The sequence below is a fragment of the Botryllus schlosseri genome, chromosome 6 (assembly GCF_051294905.1).
Source record: "Botryllus schlosseri isolate E-star chromosome 6, Bs_hap1, whole genome shotgun sequence".
NCBI classification, from domain to species: domain Eukaryota; kingdom Metazoa; phylum Chordata; class Ascidiacea; order Stolidobranchia; family Styelidae; genus Botryllus; species Botryllus schlosseri.
In genome coordinates, this window is record NC_137241.1 from 8,936,812 (window position 1) to 8,957,611 (window position 20,800).

The 20,800-nt window shown below is 40.7% G+C and overlaps 2 protein-coding genes across 3 annotated transcripts; both read left to right on the forward strand.

The window, feature by feature from the left end:
- The first annotated feature begins 8 nt into the window (after positions 1–8).
- Positions 9–6,409, forward strand: LOC145440851 (small glutamine-rich tetratricopeptide repeat-containing protein beta-like). Its single transcript, XM_080318616.1, has 7 exons — positions 9–224; positions 1,306–1,460; positions 1,524–1,628; positions 3,698–3,848; positions 3,909–3,986; positions 5,196–5,323; positions 5,986–6,409. Exons 1-7 carry the CDS (start codon positions 9–11, stop codon positions 6,095–6,097), a joined length of 945 nt encoding a protein of 314 aa, XP_080174742.1. The 3' UTR covers positions 6,098–6,409.
- Positions 6,410–13,330: 6,921 nt separating this feature from the next.
- On the forward strand, positions 13,331–20,550 carry LOC145440833 (selenide, water dikinase 1-like). 2 transcript variants are annotated; one of them, XM_080318589.1, is made up of 12 exons: positions 13,331–13,468; positions 13,845–13,931; positions 14,581–14,700; positions 15,326–15,429; positions 15,484–15,633; positions 15,781–15,893; positions 16,535–16,728; positions 16,910–17,122; positions 17,228–17,332; positions 17,719–17,831; positions 18,956–19,144; positions 20,116–20,550. In XM_080318589.1, the coding sequence occupies exons 2-12, from the start codon at positions 13,859–13,861 to the stop codon at positions 20,170–20,172; spliced, it is 1,431 nt and encodes a 476-aa protein (XP_080174715.1). In that variant the 5' UTR covers positions 13,331–13,468; positions 13,845–13,858; the 3' UTR covers positions 20,173–20,550. The 2 variants fall into 2 exon arrangements, with proteins under 2 accessions (XP_080174715.1, XP_080174716.1); XM_080318590.1 differs by lacking the exon at positions 13,331–13,468 and adding an exon at positions 13,664–13,780.
- The last annotated feature ends 250 nt before the right edge of the window (positions 20,551–20,800 follow it).

Genomic DNA, 20,800 nt, shown 5'->3' on the forward strand with positions numbered 1-20,800 from the left:
TCGCTAAGATGGCCTCTGCGCAAGATCAAGACACCCGCCTCAGGCTCGTTACGTCTATATTATGTTTTATGAATGACGAACTGAATAGAGACGACGTAACGCCGGACAAGGCCGAGAGCTTGGAAGTGTCGATTCAGTGCCTGAAATTAGCGTACGGAATACCCGATTTGGATGGATCGCAGGAGCCGAATTTATTGGAGATTTTCTCCAAAGCTGCTCCCGCAGTAAGTCTTCCGTTGTTTTCTAAATTTGGTACGGTAACTGATACTGTTCGTTTTCGTGTTGCCAGCGGTGTAGAGGTTACGCTAGTTCGGTTCATGACATTGCTACATTATCGAAATATTTCATCCCCCAAAAGAATTTCAAATTCTCCTTCCAAATTATCATCGTGTTTAGGACTGTGAAGGTTACCTGAGCAGGTTTAATCCCGTGCAGCACTCGACAAGAGTTACAAGGAGTTATTTTTACTTACAAGGAGTTATCTTTCGACTACTTCCATGACGAATTAAACCGTTTTTGAACGAGAAGATTGTTTGATTTTTCAAGTATGTTATCTCTTTTTCAAATTTTATTCGTCAAGCGCATAAAATTGGTAAGTTGTAAGTTGATGTAAGATAACAATGGATAACAAATGTCACTCAATTCAAAGTCAGTGGAAGCAAGGTTGGTAAAGTAGAAAATTTTGGATTTGAAAAATGTCGTAGGCCTATTCACGGTGAGAAACTGTTAATACTAATTATAGAAGTACCCACCGTAAATACTGCCATTTAAAATCCAAAATTTTGACCACCAGCAAATTCTGGATTTGAAAAACGTAAGCCTATCCACGGGGAGAAATTGTTTTATTAATGATAGAACTACCCAGTGCAAATACTAATATTTAAAATCCTAAATTTTAACCACCAACAACTTCTCTTCTACCAGTTATAGCCGAATTTGTTATGCATCGTAAAATTTGATGAACGAAGCTATTTTTCAACAACCCTAGTGTAGGTGGATAAATTTTTGATTCAGCGATGTAATTGCTGAACCGGAGATGTAGGAATTTTTCTCTCATATTGAGTTTTCAGGACGTAACTCCGCAGACTGTGAATGAATATGCTACTATGCGGGAAGAAGTGTTCGAATATCATGACAAAAATAGTATTGCTGTGTACATTGTCCATTGTAATCAATGTTTGTAATTATGGACTGTTACAATATTGATTTTCGCCGTTCTGATAAAAAAGAATTGATTTTGTTTGCGCAATTCTAAGCCTTCTCGCTTTCCTAATTCGACACCAACATGTCACATTATATTACTAGCCGTCTCCCGTTACCGACGAAGACGTGAAACGCGCCGAGGAATTGAAAAAGGCAGGTAACGAGTTCATGAAGGGCGAAGCCTACGACCAAGCGATCGCTAAATACACAGAAGCCATCAAGCTCGACCCAAAAAGCGCGGTTTATTATTGCAACAGGTGTGTGCATCTCAAAAATACGCTTTGCCTCGGGGACAATTTCAGCTGTGACGTTACCTCCAGGGCTGCGGCTCACACCGGTAAATTGGACTACCACTCCGCTCTGATCGACTGCAAGAAAGCCGTACAAATAGACGAAAACTACAGTAAGGCGTACAGCCGAATGGGGTGAGTTTTAAATCTTGGTATACAAGTAGGAGTGGTCAGGGATGATTGATGAATGGGGCTGGGCCTGAGTACCTGACCAATTCGATACCGTTCGAGTATTTGAGTAATATGGTAATATGAATGCAATACAATATTCATTACCTACATTTCATATAATTTACAGACAAAATATCATTAGCTACACTTATTTGATATGCTGTGTATATTTCCATATTGTTAACTACAACCTTGACATAGCGCTCCGTGACAATACTGTGTGTTGATCTCTACACAAAAGTACCGTCTCTGTGAATATGCGCAGTAGGGTTGTTCAAAAATAACTTTTTAAAATAAAAAATTTTGCATTTTACTGTCGATCCCATAAAATTGTTTAGCTGTCTACAAAAATGATGCAAAACAAATTTTACGCAATTTCAACCCGTGAAAGCGACGTTATATGAGTTTTTCATTTCATAATTCTGGGATTTTCCGCCGTCTATGCTAATTTTGCAAATCTCAAAACTTTCAGACGCAGTAACTTCGCTTCGACGGGTGGGAATTGCGTCAAATTTGTTTTTGCATTGTTTTTGTAGACAGCTCAAGAATTTCTTGAGTTCGACAGCATAATTTGAAATTATATTTTTCAAATATTTATAGTAAATAGAACATTTTAATTGGCTCTGCGTCGGCGTATACTAGTTGGAATTGAGTCAAATTTGGTGAGCAGCGATGTTTCAGGCAACCTAACAATTTGATCAGTGAATCCCCGGGACCCGAAAAAACAGTTATTTTTGAACAACCCTAATGCGCAGCGCCTTGCTACAGGTTTTGGCTGCTATATAGATAGGGCTGGCAAAATAGAGTTGGTCTACCTGAATGATTCGATTCTGAATCGAATATTAAACGTGGAGTTGAGTACGAAAGATGTGTTATGTGAGAGAGAGTGAGTAGGTATGGGCCACCAAATCTTGCCAAGGTATAACTTGGTCAAACTTGGTCCAATATTCCAAAATTTCGGTACAGACAATCATTAGTTATATGGCTAACTATTACTGATAGAATTGTATTTGGGGGCAACATCAAATTTTGTAACAATACATCATTTTTGTAAGTAAATGCTGTCGCTGTCTGAATTGAATCGATAAATCCTATTCATCCTAAAAACCTCAACTCAACTGTCACAGTTACCAACAATTTGCATATACTGATCTAAAGCTGGTCTGGAAGTGGACAATTCATTTATTTGAATTTCTGTATTGATCATAAGTCATAACGCATAACGAAACCAGATAACTGAAAATATATAGCATGAAAATCACTGTCAAATTATGCTTCTTTCGCCTCAACTACCCTATCAAATCCAAATGTCACATACATAGACTCGAACCCAAATTCCTTATTTTCAAATAAATTGACTATAGACCGCAAAAAATATTTTTCTCTAGCTGAGTCAAAAACTCTGCTGGCCTCTGGCTGTGGGGAACATGGGTGAGTCTGCAGCCTTTTTCTTACAATCACAAAGCCTGACAAGCATATGTACTGTCACAGTCACCTGATATGGCAGTGGCCCACACCTAAACAGTGGCCCATACCTACTCACTCTCCCCTAGCCTTTCATGCTACCACAACGAATAAAATGCCAGTTGTTGACCACATTAGGGTGATTTGTAGCTTTGTAACACATGTTGCAGTGCGACCAGTCTCTCACTGCCCGACTGTAATCATAAGAATAATACCATACTCTCTTCAGATTCGATTTGATGAACATCGTTTCTATAGACAACCTAACACTTTCATGGGGTGAACAGAAAATTTTCAAATTTTTTGTTATTCATTTTTATATAATAAATAGAAACTTTCTTCTCCTGTAGCGATGCGGTTACTGGTTGGAATTGAACCGAATTTGGTGTGTAGGCTTAGATTAGGTAACCTAACAATTTTATCAAGTAGCCAGTGCGATTTAAGAATAAAGTCATTTTTGAAGAGCCCTACCGGGCATGCCAGACCGTTTTGATGCCATCTGTGTTCCTTAAATGTGACAATACCCCGTGGTATGACCGCAGAAAATATACCGAGATGTCTTTCTGCAGGTTAACTTATTCGAAATTAGAAGAATATCAATCGGCGGTGGAATGTTACGAAAAAGCTCTGAAATTAGACCCCAACAACGAAGGCTACCAAGTTAACATGAAAATTGCAAAGGCCAAAATTCAGGAGCTCCAAGCAGGCGGCGGCGCATCGGTGACTTGCCTAAGTTATGTCGAATGCGGCACTTGCTTATTCGCTTTGTTTTTATTTCAGCCGTTCCCTGGTTTCGGTGGATCTGGCGGTATTTCCGATATGTTGAATAATCCAATGCTGATGAACATGGCTCAACAGGTACCGTGTTCGGAGTATTTTGCCTTGAAAGTCATTAGCGGATCACAGTAGTAGACTTGAGTGACGATTTTTTGGTGACTCGACTTGACTTGAGTCTTTTTTCAAATGCGTAAAAAGACTCGACTCGAGTTAATCTGTGTATTGACTTGACTTGTACACAAGTCATTTTGCATGACTAGGATGGCCAAGACAGACATTTGATTGAAACTTCGGAAAATGGTAAAGTCACCACATTGTTGGTATTTCGTCTATCAGTCCTGATACATGGAAAATAGGGCCAGAAAAGGTTAGCACTGCGAAAATCACGATATTATGGATGCTTGCCATTCTATATCACTCGAGCGGAGTTGAAAAAAGAGGGTTGAGCCAGATTGAACTCTAAACTGAAGACAATGACTTGGACTTGGACTTGACTCGATGGTGAATTAAAAATGACTCGAGTCAAAACCATAAAAGTTGATCAACTTATGACAGGCAACCTTGTGAGTTGGTTACAACCCTGTGCATCGGTCACTGATATGCTTTGTAAGTCAACGGAAAAAGGGCTAAAACTATAACGAAGTGGCGGAAATGCGAACTTTGAGTGAATAGATTCAAAAATTTGCTTATCTAGAGCAGTAACAGATCTGATTTATGGATAGCCTCGGACAGCTCTAGAAATCTATGCCTTTTGGGATGTGCGATTGAACCAATTGCAACTTTGTAAAGTTAAACACATCCATAATGACTGGCCTGCGGCTTTAACAACGCTGGACTGTTTAGAACAGCAATGTCAGGAAATATTTCCTCGCCACATGTTCAACTGCTTCTTCAGACTTCTAATACTTGATTATGCCTACGCGTTATGCAAGTATACATGCAATAATCGGTGTAAATGCGTCACATATAGCTCGGGGCTGGGACCTGGCCTAATTTTATGGCGCTATATGTTCAGGTATATTAATGGTCACGTAATTCATGTTACATTAGAAAAGCAGTAACCATTGGTTGTAGCATATCACTGTATGAAAATGGTCATGTGAAATACCGTTGTTTTCACAATTAACCCCACCCGTAATTAAGCCAATTCGATGATTTTTGCCTAAACGATATAGCTTTCACCCACCATCCGACCAGCTCCCCGGTCGTTATGAGCCACAGCCTGTAGGCAGGTTATGTAGTGATTGAATAAATATCCATATCTATACACTATCGTTGTGCACCTTTTAGGTTATGCAAGATCCGAAAATGCAGCAAATGGCGATGAGCATGATGGGTAGTTTCATGGGCGGGCAAGCGCCTGGAGGCAGCGATGGTCAGCAGGCAGGCACTCCTGACATGTCCGAGATGCTGAGAATGTGAGGACCTGTATGCCTACTTGGTTTTTTGAATGTTTACAGACTCGCGTTGTGTAGCAGGATGTGGCTAATGCCAGATAGGATTGGATAATACCAATTTTTGTGGAAGCGGTCAAATTGTTTGACATTACTAGTATCCACCTGCCACCCATTTCAGAAGTAGCAATTTTGACTCGATGGCAAGTAAAAGTAGCAATTTCCAAGATGTTCCAACTCAAAAAGTCTGAATAGCACTGAAGTAGTTTGAAAATATAGATTTTATCGATGCATTGTATACTGAAGTATTTATTGCTGATGTCTACTGCTTCTGAAATTGATACGTGCGTCTTAGTGAGTCCCTAGTGACACTACGTAGAGGTGTTCTTGGTATTCAGTTACTGTGACACCCTACCTGCCAGTTTCTAATGACGAAGCGATCCAAATGTACCAGGAAAGAACTACTTTTGAAATTCACAATTGTAAAGCAGTGTGTACTGTGTAGCTATGACTCTAAAAATGGGGTAGAAGTGGAAACAACATATCCACTTTTGTCAGTACTTTAAGTAGTCGTCTTGAGTACTTTGAAGAAGTAACAGTATTTTACTACTGTCTGCCTCTGGCGAGGTATGAATTTCCCCTTTTGTTTCCGAATTATGCCCTAAACGAGTCGTTTGCGATTTCAGGGGTCAACAGTTTGCGTCGCAAGTTTCACAGCAAAATCCAGAGTTGATTGAATCGCTTCGTCAAGAAATGGGGAAAAAGGATGGTGAAGGGCAGGAGGAGCCGAAGCAGTAACCGTGTGTTTCTTGTAACGTTAGTCGACGCGTTGCTAGCACGGAATATGACGGCGGACGCTTGTTTCGGTTCAAGATTTATCATCGCGATCGACGGGGAAACAATCATAATTTATCGGCAGTCGTTATTGTGAACAGAGTTTCGGAGCGCCAATAGTTGCGGATATCTTGAAAGTTTATGACAAATAATCCAATTAAAGCGCGACTGCGCGCTATTTGCGTTTGTACTCGATTGTTTGCTACCTGAAAACTTTGGATGTTTCCTCATCAAGTGCTGTGCTGTCGAAAAGAAAAAAAAAACTTTCCTTGTCTAGTTCTGTCCAGCTGCCAGATTGTTGCTGCATGCATGTGACGGCCGTGCAATTTGTTGCGAGGGTAGGTTGGAAGGGCGGTATCATCTCAGTATTAGCACCTATCAAGCTAGATGTTGTGGTGCTTGTTCACATATTTCAGGAGTTTCATTTGCACGTTTCTACATGCCTAGTGTAAGTATGGTTACCATATTTTGGAAATCTGAAGAGGACACTTTCAAAATTTTCGATCTTGCAAAGCCGGAGGAAAATCTTTTAAAAAAATGGTCAATTTTTCCCACATCGTGGTCGGTTGACTAAAAAAATGTCAACTTTCTCGCTCAGTCCGTGTTGGTATGACTCGAGTCACCTTTTTCGTATGACTTGACTCGGCGTATCAGAAATGTGGATTGACTCGGAGCAAAATTCACGAGTCAATTTCAAGTAATCGGTGTCGATAAAATTCACTGTGTCTTGCATAATGCATATGTTCGGATTGTTCGCGAAACGCTTGTGTAACACGTGAGAGCGACCAATCATTCAATAACCGTGCGTTTCACTGAGCCTCGATTGTTCTCTCACAAATAAATTGACCTCAATCGAAGCTTACGTCGTCGCAACTCATTAACTCTAGTAGTGCAATACTATAGCAAGATTTCTGTTCTCTGTTCTTGCCTTAACCAAACTTCTTGTTTTATTGAAATTGAAGTCGAATATAGTTTATATAGTCCTCAACCATTGGCGCAGGCTCGAATGGTATCATATCTATTTGTAAATGGGTAATGTATTGCATCGATTCGATTCTCTATTTTGGCTGGTAGCCTAACTATAAAACGAGGCTATGCAATTACGTAGTTTACCAGTTCTACGTGTATGTGAGCGATACAGCGCGCCTTCTTGCGTGTACATTTAACTCTATATTCGTTCATCGGTTCGGAATCCATGACCACTCAAACTGTATTTCAGACAGCTAGCAAAATGCAATGACGTAACCATACATCGAAAAGGCAACTTTACTTTGAAATATGATTTTACTCGTGACTTGACTTGACTCGAGTCACCTCCAAAAATCGCGTAACTTGACTTGACTCGAGTCAAAATGCGCAATGACTCGTGGCTCGAAGGTAGTGACTTGATCCCAACACTTCGCTCAGAGCCCAAAATACAGTTTTTTCTTTCACATTATCAGGTGGTTGACTAATAAACGGAGGACGTATGGTAGGCTTACCATATTTTGGAAATCTAAAGAGAGGACAGTTTTTCAGAAATTTGAGACTTGCAAAACTGGTGAATTTTTCCCACTTTGTGACCGGTTGACTAAAAAAATAAATAGGTCACCACTTCGCGCTCAGAGCTCAAAATACCGTTATTTTCTCCGCATTGCCAGGTGGATGACTAAAAAAAAAAAAGTCATCTTTCCGCTCGGAGCTCAATATAGCGTTTTTCGCTCCGAAATACCCTCTGGAGCGCCACTTCTGTGCTAATTTACGGCATATCACTCGCAATTTGCTCTAAATCTGACCTAAATTTTCAAAAAAGAGGACAAAATCTCCAAAAAGAGGACAAAAGGGCGTCCTGAGTAGAATGGAAGATTTTGATCTATGATATGGAACCACATTTCCATATTTTGGTATTTTATACATTTTATCGTGATCTGTGCAAGCTTCATGAAGCGTACGGTGTTCGCTGTCCACGGAATACGATCGATTTTGTTGTGTGGGAACGTGAACTGTTGCACGCTGTGTAGGAACAAATACACGCACCGGTTTTATAAGAGCACTTGGAATGACATGATTGAGTGATGTAATAATTACAACAGTAAGGTTGATCCGATATTCTACTGAGTCTAGACACGACGTCTCCGAATATAGTCTATCATGTGACGCAATAATTGGTAATGTAGGCCACTCCGACTACCTCATTTCTTGAGTGACGACAGCTTACAAGCAATCATGATGCAAACGAACTAATTGTTCAATGTAATTGATAATTACATTTCCTCTGAAATATTGTCAGTACATTTACACTATTTACATACCGAGATATCTTATTGGTCATATTTCAAACGCTCTCGCAGTAAGATTGTAGATCAGGGAGTGGGGTAGATATAGTTTGAAATTCTCGCCACGCTAAAACCCCAACCAAATACGGTACTAATAATCACGCAGATCGCTGTAGTATTGATCGCCTGCAGCTGGGATATTTTATGGGTGCGCCGATGTTATAAATTATTTTGCGAATATTTACTTCAAACTTGCATGTGCCTCATGCCAATGTACCGGAAATGCGATGATATTCTTGGAGCAGGAGCGGGCAACTTCTCCAGTCGGCGGGCCGGATGTAGGAAAATTAAGTACTCGGCGGGCCGGACTGCTGAATCGATACATTATTCACCCTTATATACAAGGAATAAATCGTATTTAATGAATGTAAATGTATTGACATAGGCGCCGCCATGTCTGCTTCTCTGTGATCAACTAACTCACGGTGCAAACCTTGATTAAGACTTCAAAGCGTTTGATAAGCCCGGTACCCAAAATTTACCAAGATATCAATTCATTAGGGTCGAGTACATCGTAAATGCCGATAGTGCTAGTCTTCTCGCGTCGACGATACGACATAAAGTCACTAAAATTTGACGTCAAGGCAGGTAGGGGAGACCGGGGACAAATGTAACTAGGGGCAAATGTAACAATCGACCTCACCGCTAGTAGGATGGAGAAATCAGCTTGATATTTTAAGTGCGCATGCAGTAGTTATCTCTCCTATTATACCTGGAGTTACGTTGAGCTACGATGCGAAACCCCGGAATAATTTGCAAAAAACGAAATTTTTGACCCTTGAGTAAAGTTTTTCTGGTCTGGAATAATTTGTCTGGACGAATAGTACCTCAAGTAGTTACAACGTAATATGTGTAGCTGGAACAATGTTACTATAGTCTACCGTGGTGATGGAAAGAATAGGACTTGCATCGCCGGGAAGGTACCATACTGAGACAGTAATCATGGTCGAGCGTGTCAGGGGCAATCGTAACACTCTGTTACTTTTGCCCCGTTACAATATGTTATCAATTCAGAATGTATTTGTTCATATGTTGGTATTACCATTCATCTACTGCAGAATAATCTTGCAACAGCCAGAAGTTCACCAGAACAGACACTGCCTTGCGATACCAATTCTAACATGATCATCTGTGGAAACGGCCATACAATAGTGGTGATGTGAATCTGACGGTTCGGTTATTTTCGTGATTCAACCACCCTTTCTCATGTTGATCGACTTTTGGTGTGTCGAACTTCAATAGTCATGTCTTAATTCTCGTCCTCTGACTTTGATCATGGCCTACTTACATTTTGATATTTGATGTGAACAATTTATGTTAATTTTCTACAGCACAGATAAATGTCAATATAGCTTTGACGCCACACAATGTTGCGTCCTCGTTTTACTATACTATCATCGGCCCATTCAACCAAGATATGTTAGCCAGGTCGGTTTCGCACCTTCGCAGGTGACCGAATGACCAACCCATTATGCCCGCTGAACAACAGAACCTTGGTAGAAGAGGCCGAATATGTGTAGGGAGATGATGGAATGAATGTGTCTCTTGTACACTTTAAGCTTGAACAAGACACGAAGGGTGATATTGCATTCAGATGCCATAAATGCGATGGGGTGTAGCCTGGAAGCGTTCAAACGTCTCTTCCTTTAGTTTCATGCAACGTTACAATTTGTGCTTACGTTTTCGTTGTTCATTCAGTTTGTGTTTAGTTATAAATAACACTGTTACAATTGCCCCGCAAGGGTGGTACAATTGCCCCTGGGTACGGGGCGATTGTAACATTTGAGCAGCGATTTTTGCGACCCAAAATTTCTATGATTGATTGTTGATTGAGTTCCAATTTAGTTTTCATATCAACTATCGAGTTGTTGGCTTCTTTATATAAAACTTTGGAAGTGAAATTTCCACGAGAAGAACACGTAATGTTGGAAAATACGAAAAGTGTTACAATTGTCCCCGGTCTCCCCTATAGTGGGTAATCTCGGCAGACCGGGGCCGCGGGCCACATTATCATGTGAAACGGGAAACTGCTCGCGGGCCGGACAAATTCTTGTTGCGGGCCTCAGACGGTATGTTGTCCGTCCCTTTTATGGGCGGTCCTAGATAACAATCTTCTGACCATCTCATTTTGCTCGCGAAAGCTGTATATAGTAAACGTAGGCTACTCGGCACCTCACCACAACAAACTCTGTAAAACTATTACCAGGAATTAGATTCGTATCATTCATGGCTAGTTTAAGCAATAATGATATCCGAATATCAATACCGGTAATACAGGTGCTAGAAAAGGTAATATACTTATATTATTGAAGTATTTGAATGTATGGAATATGTATCAAGTATGGTATGGAACAATGTTGGTATGGTATGGAAAATTGCAAGTATGGTATGGAGAGAGGAAGGCAAGTATGGAGTATGGAAAATCCTAGTTCCATACCATACCATACCATGCCCTGGTATAAGGACGGGTTGTAATGAGACGAGTTGCTGCTTTTTTATGACGAGAGTCCTGTATTTGAAGACGGGAAATTGCTCGACGCCAGTTCTTTGCCAAATTGACTCGATTTCGTATGCAGGTCTTTCTGCAGGACTCTATGTTCATCGAGATTCTGGGACTTGCTTCAAGTCGTATATTTTAACGATCCACAACGGTTATCTCATGCGTGTCTTTTGTACAGCATGTAATGGTAAATCTTGAGTTAACTTCATGACAACGTTAGAATGACTCGAGTTAAACATTGAAAAAATGACTTGACTTGACTTTTCCGATTTTGGTAAAACCATTCTATAACGTGATGTTCGCTAGTGATTTTCACCAATAAGCAGACCGGCTCTGTAACTGGATTATAGGGCGAATCTGTCTAAGGCAGGGGCGGGCAACTTCTGCAGTCGGCGGGCCGGATATAGGAAAATTAAGTCCTTGGCGGGCCGGATTGTTGAATCGATACATTATCCGCCCATTTATCCACATATACAATGAATAAATCGTATTTAATTATTGCATTTTAACGACAGCAATGTCACTTCAAAGCCATTTCTCGCCGATAGGGACGAAAACAATGTAGATTTGTGAAGAGCCTTTTCATACAGGCGCTGCCATGTCTGCTTCTATCTGATCAGTAAACACACGGTGCAATCCTTAATTAAGATTTCAAGGAGTTCGATAACCCCGGTACCCCAAATTTACCAAGATATCAATTCATTAGGGTTGAGTAGGTGACGAGATAGCGTCGTTGTTCCTCTGTGTGACCTGATTAATCTCGATGTTGAATTCATGCGGTCCGCGTCCTCTACGCGATTTGAAAAGTGGCCCGCGACCCGTTTTGATTTGGCGACCCCTGGTATAAGCGGTGTCTTACTAGGGTTACCATACGTCCTCTTTTAAGAGGATTCGTTGAATTTTTTTACTTTTTTGAAAGGGTCCTCGGAGGACGCCCAAATGTCGCCTTTTTTTGAGAGTTTTGGTTAAATATATGGAAAAATCGACTGAAATACAGTAAATTAGCACTGAAGTAACGCTTCAGTTGCTATTTCGGGATATGAGCCGGAAAGTTAACCTTTTTTTTAGTCAACCAACTGACAATGTGAAAGGAAAAACTGTATTTTGGGCGCTGAGCGAGAAAGTTCACTTTTCAGTTTTTAATCAACCGACCACGAAGTGCGGAAAAATTTACCATTTTTCAGGATTTTCCTCCTGTTTTACAGGTCTGAAAATTTTGTAAAAGTGTCCTCTTTTCAGATTTCCAAAGTATGGTAACCCAACGTCTTAAAATAGCCTAGAAGTGTGTCGTGCTACAAGTCGTCGGTTACGGAATGAAAAATAAGAAATATCAGCCTGGTGTAAATGACCATTGTTGTCGACAAACACCATTGATTACCACAAACGACATTAGGGTTGAGTACATCGTAAATGCCGATGATGCAAGTCTTCTCGCTTTGACGAACTTACGCGTAAGCCACTCTCGCACGCTGCGCATACACGTATATTATAACATACAGTCACTAAAATTTGGCGTAGTAAGCAAGTAGTGGGAAGTCTCGGCAGACTGGGGCAGCGGGCCACATTATCATGTAAGACGGAAAACTCTCCGCGGGCCGGACAAAATCCCTTCGCGGGCCGGATCCGGCCCGCGGGCCGTATGTTGCCCACCCCTGGTCTAAGGACTACTCTACTTGTAATTTGCAATGGCATGTGATTTGACTTCGTTAACCAAGGAAATAGCCTGAAACGGATCCCGCCAACTGTTGCGTAGAGAATAAACTTATACTAGCCTACAAGTTACAAATAGTTCGTCAGAACCTCTGACGAGATGGCAATTCACTGATGGGCAGCACTATAACTTGAGGTGGATTATCAAAACGATTGCGAAAAGACATCGAAGTGTCAAATCGCACACCCACCTCGGCCTACAATTGCATAAAACACACGGGGGTTTATAGTGCCAAGTAGCATTTGATGTTGCACAGCTAGTGAGACAACAGCGAAATGGCATGAGAATGAGCGAACATAAAAATGAAGTCTCGCGGCGTGAGCTAGTGCAACCTGGACGAAATTTACATTTTATAATTGTAAAATGTATATTATGCCTTGCCTGTAATCCAGTCAATCAGGGGACATTGGATGCGGTATAATATTCAGGCATTAGGAACAGAACGGATTATATTCCACGGTTCAAAAGCAAATTGAATTACAAATACGTACCGCAAGTACTGCTGAGGTGACAGTTCCTAACCTGACCTCATACGAATAAAACGGAGACGTCCGCCCCAGTCAAGCTAGCAAGCTACATATACTTTAGCTAAATCCTCGAACAAACCCTGACAAGTTTAGCAATTGCGGCAAGCACGATGATTGGTAGATTCACCGACGTGAGCACCGCAGAAAGCCTATCACGACCAGCAGGCGGCGTAAACGGGAATTGATCGGGAACTGACTTGTTGAAAGGCACGTGAGAGCGTGTTTCACTTGTATCAGCCAGACATTTCAGCTGAGTTTAAGCGCTTTTCATATAATATAACAGTAAGTATTATTTTGCAATTATTGTAGACTGGTTCCAGTTGACAAAAATAGTATTATCTGCTCGAATTTCGCCAATAAAATACGATTGTACATTAAAAGTATTCAGTGACCAGCACCGTGCGGTACATGTGATCGTGATGCCCTTCTATCATGAAGATCACCGTTGTTGTGATCGAAAATTGCTGCAATTCTGCAGCCTGCCGGATGGTTGATACTGGCGATTGCGCGGCAATTCGGGTAACCTCGATTAGGGATTGTTTGGCGTCAGTGTGTCGAGATTTGACTTTGAAACATTAAAAAAATGACTTATCGGTTGGTAACTCGATACTTCATGAAGTCTGTAGATTTTTTGTATTGATTTTTTTCCACTTATCAGGCGATTCGTGCAATATGGCGTTGAGGTCGAAATTCGATCCGGAGCTACAAGGCCTGTCCAAGAACTTCAGACTCACGAAATGTACAGGTAAGCCTAATGAATATATAATGAGTCATGTGCTACAGCATTTCTACCTTTTCACTACATTTCTTCATTATTTCAGCTTCTGGATCACCTAGTGTCCTATATGGAATCTCTGTCCATTTTTTGAAATAAATCCTGCGTGATGAGAGCTTTTCTATATAGAATAATTGAGGAATTAAACAGAAAATCCTGCGTGACGTTGCCACCAATTCCTCTCCGGCCTAGTGTGAAATCACCAAGGCCTACTTTGTCAAAAATATATCATGCCTATTTGCCATGTAAAAATTATAATGATGTCAATTAATGAAAATATATAGCCTGCCATAACATCTTATGCTGAGGACGTATGGCGCAATGCCACAATTTAGTGCACAATCAAAGGACAGTCGCTACGTGCTTAATGAGTAGTCTCTGCACAAAATACAGATTTCTAAAAATAAATACGGTAAATCCAATTTTTGAAAATATGTTACGCTATATTATAATCATTGCAAAATCGAAATCTATACCGTATCCTGATTTCGAAGATGATTCAATATGATCAGTTGTGTAGATCTACGCGGCGTTTGAGAAAATATATAATCAAACGATATGATCACAACCTTCTGATTCACATCACAGAACAATAAATCTAAATCGTATACTATTTCAGGTCTTCATGGAGGTGGTTGCAAGGTGCCCAGAGAAGTCCTACAGAAATTACTGGAGGATTTCGGCCAGAGCCAATACAAGGAAGAACATTTCATGGGCGGGATGATCATGCCACGACTAGGTTTGGTCATGAAGTCGATTGGAAGATTCTTTACAACAGACATTCTAATTGAATGATGTAGACCAGGAATTCTCAAACTATATAGACTATTGGAGTGAACCATCAACTTATCTGGTATTCCTCTATAATTTTATCAAATGAAAGAACTGTCAACTTCCATGACTCGGAGCCTTTTTAATTTCTATTATTGCCCTTTAGAAGAATCAGTGATATTAAAAGAGAATATGTTGTTACAAATTGACGGCGCCACGTTGTAGACATGCTAATATTTTTGGTGCTTTCAAAATGCAATCTTTTGTCTTTAGCACATTAATTATCGCCATCTTTTGACTCACTGATATGTGGATATCAGCATCGTCCTTACTTGCATTATAATATTCCTCATATTACTGAGTGATTGTATGCGATAAACGCATCTAAAATATATCAGCATTTCAGCCTTATACTAAAAAAAATATTGATATCTCCATAAAAATTTCCAGATTGCGTGATATCTGTCTGTTGGGCAATAGTCTACCTGCCTGAGTCTGTAATCTCTGAAATTCGGGGACTAAGCAGTTGCTACTTTTGCATAGAGTGCAATGTAAAATCAACATCACCATCGAAAAATTACAATTTTTTTCAGGCATTGGCATGGACACGTGCGTGATACCATTGCGATTCGGAGGCCTTTCTTTGTTGCAGACGACTGATTTTTTCTATCCCTTAGTCGACGATCCTTATATGATGGTAATTCTTTCGAGACCTGGTCCTGTCGCATGTTTTACAATCTTTTGTATTTAGGGAAAAATTGCCTGCGCCAATGTGTTGAGCGATATGTACGCGATGGGAGTAATCGAGTGTGACAACATGCTGATGTTGCTTGGTGTCAGTTCGAAACTGTCTGAAACAGAACGGGATGTTGTAGTTCCTTTGATGATCCGTGGTTTCAAGGTAAGCGTAAGGCGTATATGAAAACTTTGATGGCTGTGGTCAGTTGGTAGCAGATCCAATAATTCATTTGCATGCTTTATGGAAAGCATCTTTCTTTGTGCTGAATGTAAAGGGAAAAGCTTTATAGACTTCTGCATTAACTTACAGGACTGTGCCGATGTGGCCGGTACATCGATCACAGGCGGACAGACTGTGCTGAATCCGTGGTGCTTGATCGGCGGTGTCGGCACGTCGGTATGCCAGCCAAACGAATTCATCATGTAAGTGGAATCAGATATTTTTCGAAGGTTGAAATTGTATTTTGATATTTCTGAATAATTTAACGTCCGAAACTTTGGCAGTGACTGCAGCATGCCCATAAATTCTATTCGGGAATTGAAGCTTAGATAGTTCGCCTCGTTCAGGTGTTGCATTTGTTCCTGTTGACCATTTTCATGTTACTCAAGCAGGAGTAGCCTAGGGATTCCTAGCACAGGCAAAGCGATTTCGGAATTAGAACGTAGTACATTTCTCTGGCGTATAGAGTGCTATCTTAAGTTTCCAGTTTCAAATTAATCGAATACAAGTACCAGTTAGCTTGATTGACAAGTTTTCATGATTTTTTCCCTAAGGTCCTCACAATAATACTGAAACTGAATTTTATTCTCAAAATTGCATTAGCCAATCAATGAAATGACTTGGCACTTCTAAGTGATATCCGAATAATCCAAAACTATTTGCCACTGTTGTATACCAATTATCGTGACAATATGAAACAAGACATTATGGAGGCTTGAGACTCGCAGTTTGAGAAGCACTGTACTAAGCTACTTCATTATAGTACACTGGATTAATGTCAAAGTTTTACTTTTGACCCCTTGAAATGTTCAGAGTTTATACCGTGTAATGTAATATCTGCCAGGCCTGACAACGCTGTTCCTGGAGACGTCCTTGTCTTAACGAAACCTCTTGGGACGCAAGTAGCTTGCGTCGCGCATCAGTGGCTCGATCAGGCGGCCGACAAATGGAATCGAATCAAGCTCATCATCAATGAGGAAGAATGCGAAAAGTCGTATCACGACGCCATGTTTATCATGTCAAGGCTCAACAGGACAGGTACACGGTGTTGTGACTAGGGCTTGGCACAGCAATTTGAGTCCAGACTTTTTTGTTGGGAAGAAATTATCAAAACTATAATTCTCTTGGTGGAAAGGGCTGAATACTACTACAATCATTCTGGCAATTCCTGTTTATGACATTGCGAGTGCAATTTTGATTACCAACTCCAAATTTTCAGCGGCCCAACTCATGCATCGGTATGGCAGCCACGGCGCTACGGACATCACGGGCTTTGGAATCTTGGGCCACGCTCAGAACTTGGTGAAGCAGCAGAGGAACGAAGTCAACTTCATCATTCACAATCTGCCCTGCATCAATAAGATGGCCGCCGTCGCTAAGGCTTGCGGTGCCATGTTCGGGCTGTTGCAAGGCACTTCGGCCGAAACTTCAGGTGATAAATATTTGTATTCTACTTTCAGGGCACACACAAGTGCCACACACGCAGTCTCCAAGATACTGTCGGGCAGTGTAATGAAATGTGGTGTTCCTTTTGCAGGCGGACTTCTCATTTGCATGCAGAGGGAAGAAGCGGCGAAATATTGCACTGAAATTAAGAAGATTGACGGTCACCAAGCTTGGATCATCGGCATTGTTGAGAAAGGTAAGCGTATCTTCTAATGCTGTTACGTCACTGGATGTCACAACATGCGACAAACCGTCTCGAATTAATGCTCCGTTGCCAAAGATCGGGTGTACAACTACACAGTAATGCTATATTGCCTATATCTATACTCCTCTGGTTGCACAGTATATCTGCATTGCATCCTCAGTCTTTTTATGAAGGTGGGATACACGTCGAGGATCACATAGTTTCAGCAGTTAATCGGACTTATCTCTTTTTAGAATATTGGCAACTAATGGTTCAATTTTCAAAAATATTTTTAGTAACCGCAATACTGGGAAGTTGCTATGACAATTTCACTCATATAAGTGTTGACTACTTTTCCAATCTGTGTATGCATTGACACGTTCTGCTGTGACCCACAGGCGACAGGACGGCTAGAATTATCGACAAGCCTCGTATCATTGAAGTCGAAACTCTCGACGACGGCACCGTGCAAAGCATTCCGCCTGTTACGACGACGAGACGAAGCTCACAGGTAATAACGATGATACTCATGCCGTGGTGCCGATACAGGAGTTGCAATATCAAGCTGTTTTCACGCTGTATCATGTTATTGCTTCCATATTGCCTTGTGTTGGTATCGTGAAACCAGTAATGTTTTTGTACCGTGGATGGAAGTTAGTGCTGTTCAAAAAAACTTTTTTCCAAATCTTGCTTGCTAGGCGATTAAATCGTCAGGTTCCTTCAAAAACTGATGCACACCAAATTTGAATCCATTCCAATCGGTAATCGCGAAGCTTTTACAATTTTAAAATTTTGAATTTATTATAATATATTGAAAAAATTTCAGATTTTACCGGCCATCCCGTAAAGTTGATAAGTGGGGCAAGTTTTTGCAACTTTTTTTTACAGCTTCAGGAAGCTTCCTAAATACTCGTAAGATATGTAGAATGCTGTTTTAAGCTGTTTGAAGGAATCTTATTGTGCAACTTTTGTCCATTTTTTCATGCAACATTTGCAACCTTCTCGACTTTTCATGAAAGTATTTTCGATTCCGGTGAAATACACGGCCGAATTCGACTGAAACACCGTAAATCAGCACCGAAGTAACGCTTTTACTAGTATTTTGGGAGCTGAGTCGGAAAATCGACCTTTTTTTTTTCTAGTCAACCGGGCAAAATGCAACTACTGCAACTTTCCACGGATTTAACTGCAACAAAAACTTTCCCTATTGATAAGCTGTCTACAAAAACGATACGGAATAAATTTGACTCAATTCCAATCTAATTCTAGTCCAATTTGTGAAATGTTTTTTGCTCGAATTCGGATTTGTGGTTTCCCTAAAAATGCTTTAGGAGAACTGTATAGCGCAAAACGAGCCAAGCTTGCTGCGCAGACATTTGTCATTCTCTTGTTTATGAGAATGAACTCCGGTTTGATACAAACTGAACTTGATATTTTTTGATTTTTTGATAGTTTTTGCAAATTCAATATTCTAATCATAATTTCGAAAAAAACGAGTAGCTATAATTATAATTTGAGGACTTAAGCATTTGGGCTTGAGTCCGGTTTAGGGGTAGTTTTGATGATGTAAAGCCGCACTCTCGACTATCATTTTTCATTGTCTCGCATGCGGTATTGTTGGACGATTCTTTTCAGATCAAGCCTCAAATCACCACGCCACTGAAACAGCCGAGACTCGAGACGAGCGAGCCCGTGTCCGCCCACATGGATCAGGCGGTGTCGTCTGCGCCTAGTCAAGAAATCCCCATTACCACTGTGACTTCGGTACACGACGGAGAGGTAGCGGAGCTGACGCAGATTGACGGCACTGTCCAGCTGCTACAGGTATTGTAACTGCCGGCTAGCGCTGGGAAAACTTGAGTGTCTGATTATGAAGATTCTAGTCAAGCATATTGAAGATCCATTAGCTATGACGTCATCAGAGGTAGTCAGGTAGTCAGCTACTCAAGTGGGTTTTACCTGCTGGCCTGCTTAACACAGTGATGTGATGACTTTGGTCATATCGGATCTCCCAGTCTGGCATGATATAATATTTAGGTATTTATGTCATTATTGGGCGGGTATGTCTGTGAACATTGCCCATACTCTATTTCATGGTTTGAGGGATAAAAGAATCTCTCTCTTGCACTACTTCAGTGGTTAGTTTTGTCAGTTTTCATTTTTCTTTTACACTCACTTAAAAATTACTACTTTTACTACAGAAATTTACAAAGTTACATCTACTTGATTGCCAGCGATGATTACTTTTACCAGCCCTGTCTGGATGCGGTATGGTGAAGCCAATCGAAGTTTTGGGGCTTTGATCATCGTGATAATGTGTCGAAACAATAATTACCGACGATAAAATAGTTTTTTTTCAAAAAGAGATTGTAGTTTCGGTTCTTAAAAGCTTCTTGGAAGTACAGAGCATTGATATACGATGGAATAGTGTATTGATAATGAATTGAACCCGAATATGTTCGGCCGACACTCGTTGGGGTAATCGTCAGCAACTAGCCGATGATTGCTTGTATGTCCTACGCCACCCTTACATTGAGCTTATGTGATCTTTTCACCCCGATTATTAGAAATATCATGCAGGTGACATCACGTTTGGTAATATGATTGCAGATATACCATGTTCTTTCCAATTCTCTACTAGTTGCTGACGATTACCCCCAAGCGCCGCCAATATTATTTCATTTTTTTTTTCAATATCAATATACTAATTAATTGTTTGTGTTCTCAAAAATATCCACTTTCAATACTCCACTCGGATTATAGCGTCTTTGTGACTGTTGAACGTACATTTTCAGTGTGGTGACCAGTTTCAACAGCAGCAAGCCGTCGGGCAAGTGCAATATCAGCAGTGATGGGAGTGTAGCGGATGTGCTGCCGTCAAATGTGTGTCGGCGATTCGAGGCCTGGCGAAAAATACTCTGCCGCTGCGATAAGCGCGTGCGTCGGTACGTTTGAAATCTATGTTCGTGCGCACGACGCCGGGACAAGGACTGATATTATCGTTATTGCCTATTTACGATATATTCTTGTGTTGACGAGTAGCGTACTTGAATCCAGTGGCATATCCCATAGGCAGTTGTGTTAACTGCCTGTTAGGCGATTTGGTTTTTACTTTTGTTAATCTTATCACCTCGTTTTGTAAGAATTGCGATTCCTATGTGCTGAATCGTAAAAATCTATAATAATGGCATGTTTTAGTTCGTCGCTAATACACATGAATTATTGTGTTGTGTCCTTGTTTTACGACCGTCTGCGTTCGATCTATGTGATGAGCATCGGAGCGGAGTTTAACCGATTTTGTGACAGTCGGAGCGGATTCGGAATTTACTACAGATATTTCTTCGGAGTATTGTAATGTTTGTCTCCGATATCTTTGGATAGCTCTGACCAGACTACAATATTGATTATGATTACAAACACAAACAGTTAACAGTTATAATATGACGGTAACACGCAAAAATGATTGCCAAATGCATAAAA

Excerpts from the sequence above, each read along its gene's own strand:
- LOC145440833 (XM_080318589.1), top strand. The coding sequence starts at position 13,859 with ATGGCGTTGAGGTCGAAATTCGATCCGGAGCTACAAGGCCTGTCCAAG. Across the intron at positions 14,701-15,325 it reads GATGATCATGCCACGACTAG|GCATTGGCATGGACACGTGC; the intron begins GTTTGGTCATGA and ends AATTTTTTTCAG. Across the intron at positions 17,832-18,955 it reads CGACGAGACGAAGCTCACAG|ATCAAGCCTCAAATCACCAC; the intron begins GTAATAACGATG and ends GATTCTTTTCAG.
- LOC145440851 (XM_080318616.1), top strand. The coding sequence starts at position 9 with ATGGCCTCTGCGCAAGATCAAGACACCCGCCTCAGGCTCGTTACGTCT. Across the intron at positions 1,461-1,523 it reads GCGGTTTATTATTGCAACAG|GGCTGCGGCTCACACCGGTA; the intron begins GTGTGTGCATCT and ends CGTTACCTCCAG. Across the intron at positions 3,849-3,908 it reads AAGCAGGCGGCGGCGCATCG|CCGTTCCCTGGTTTCGGTGG; the intron begins GTGACTTGCCTA and ends TTTTTATTTCAG.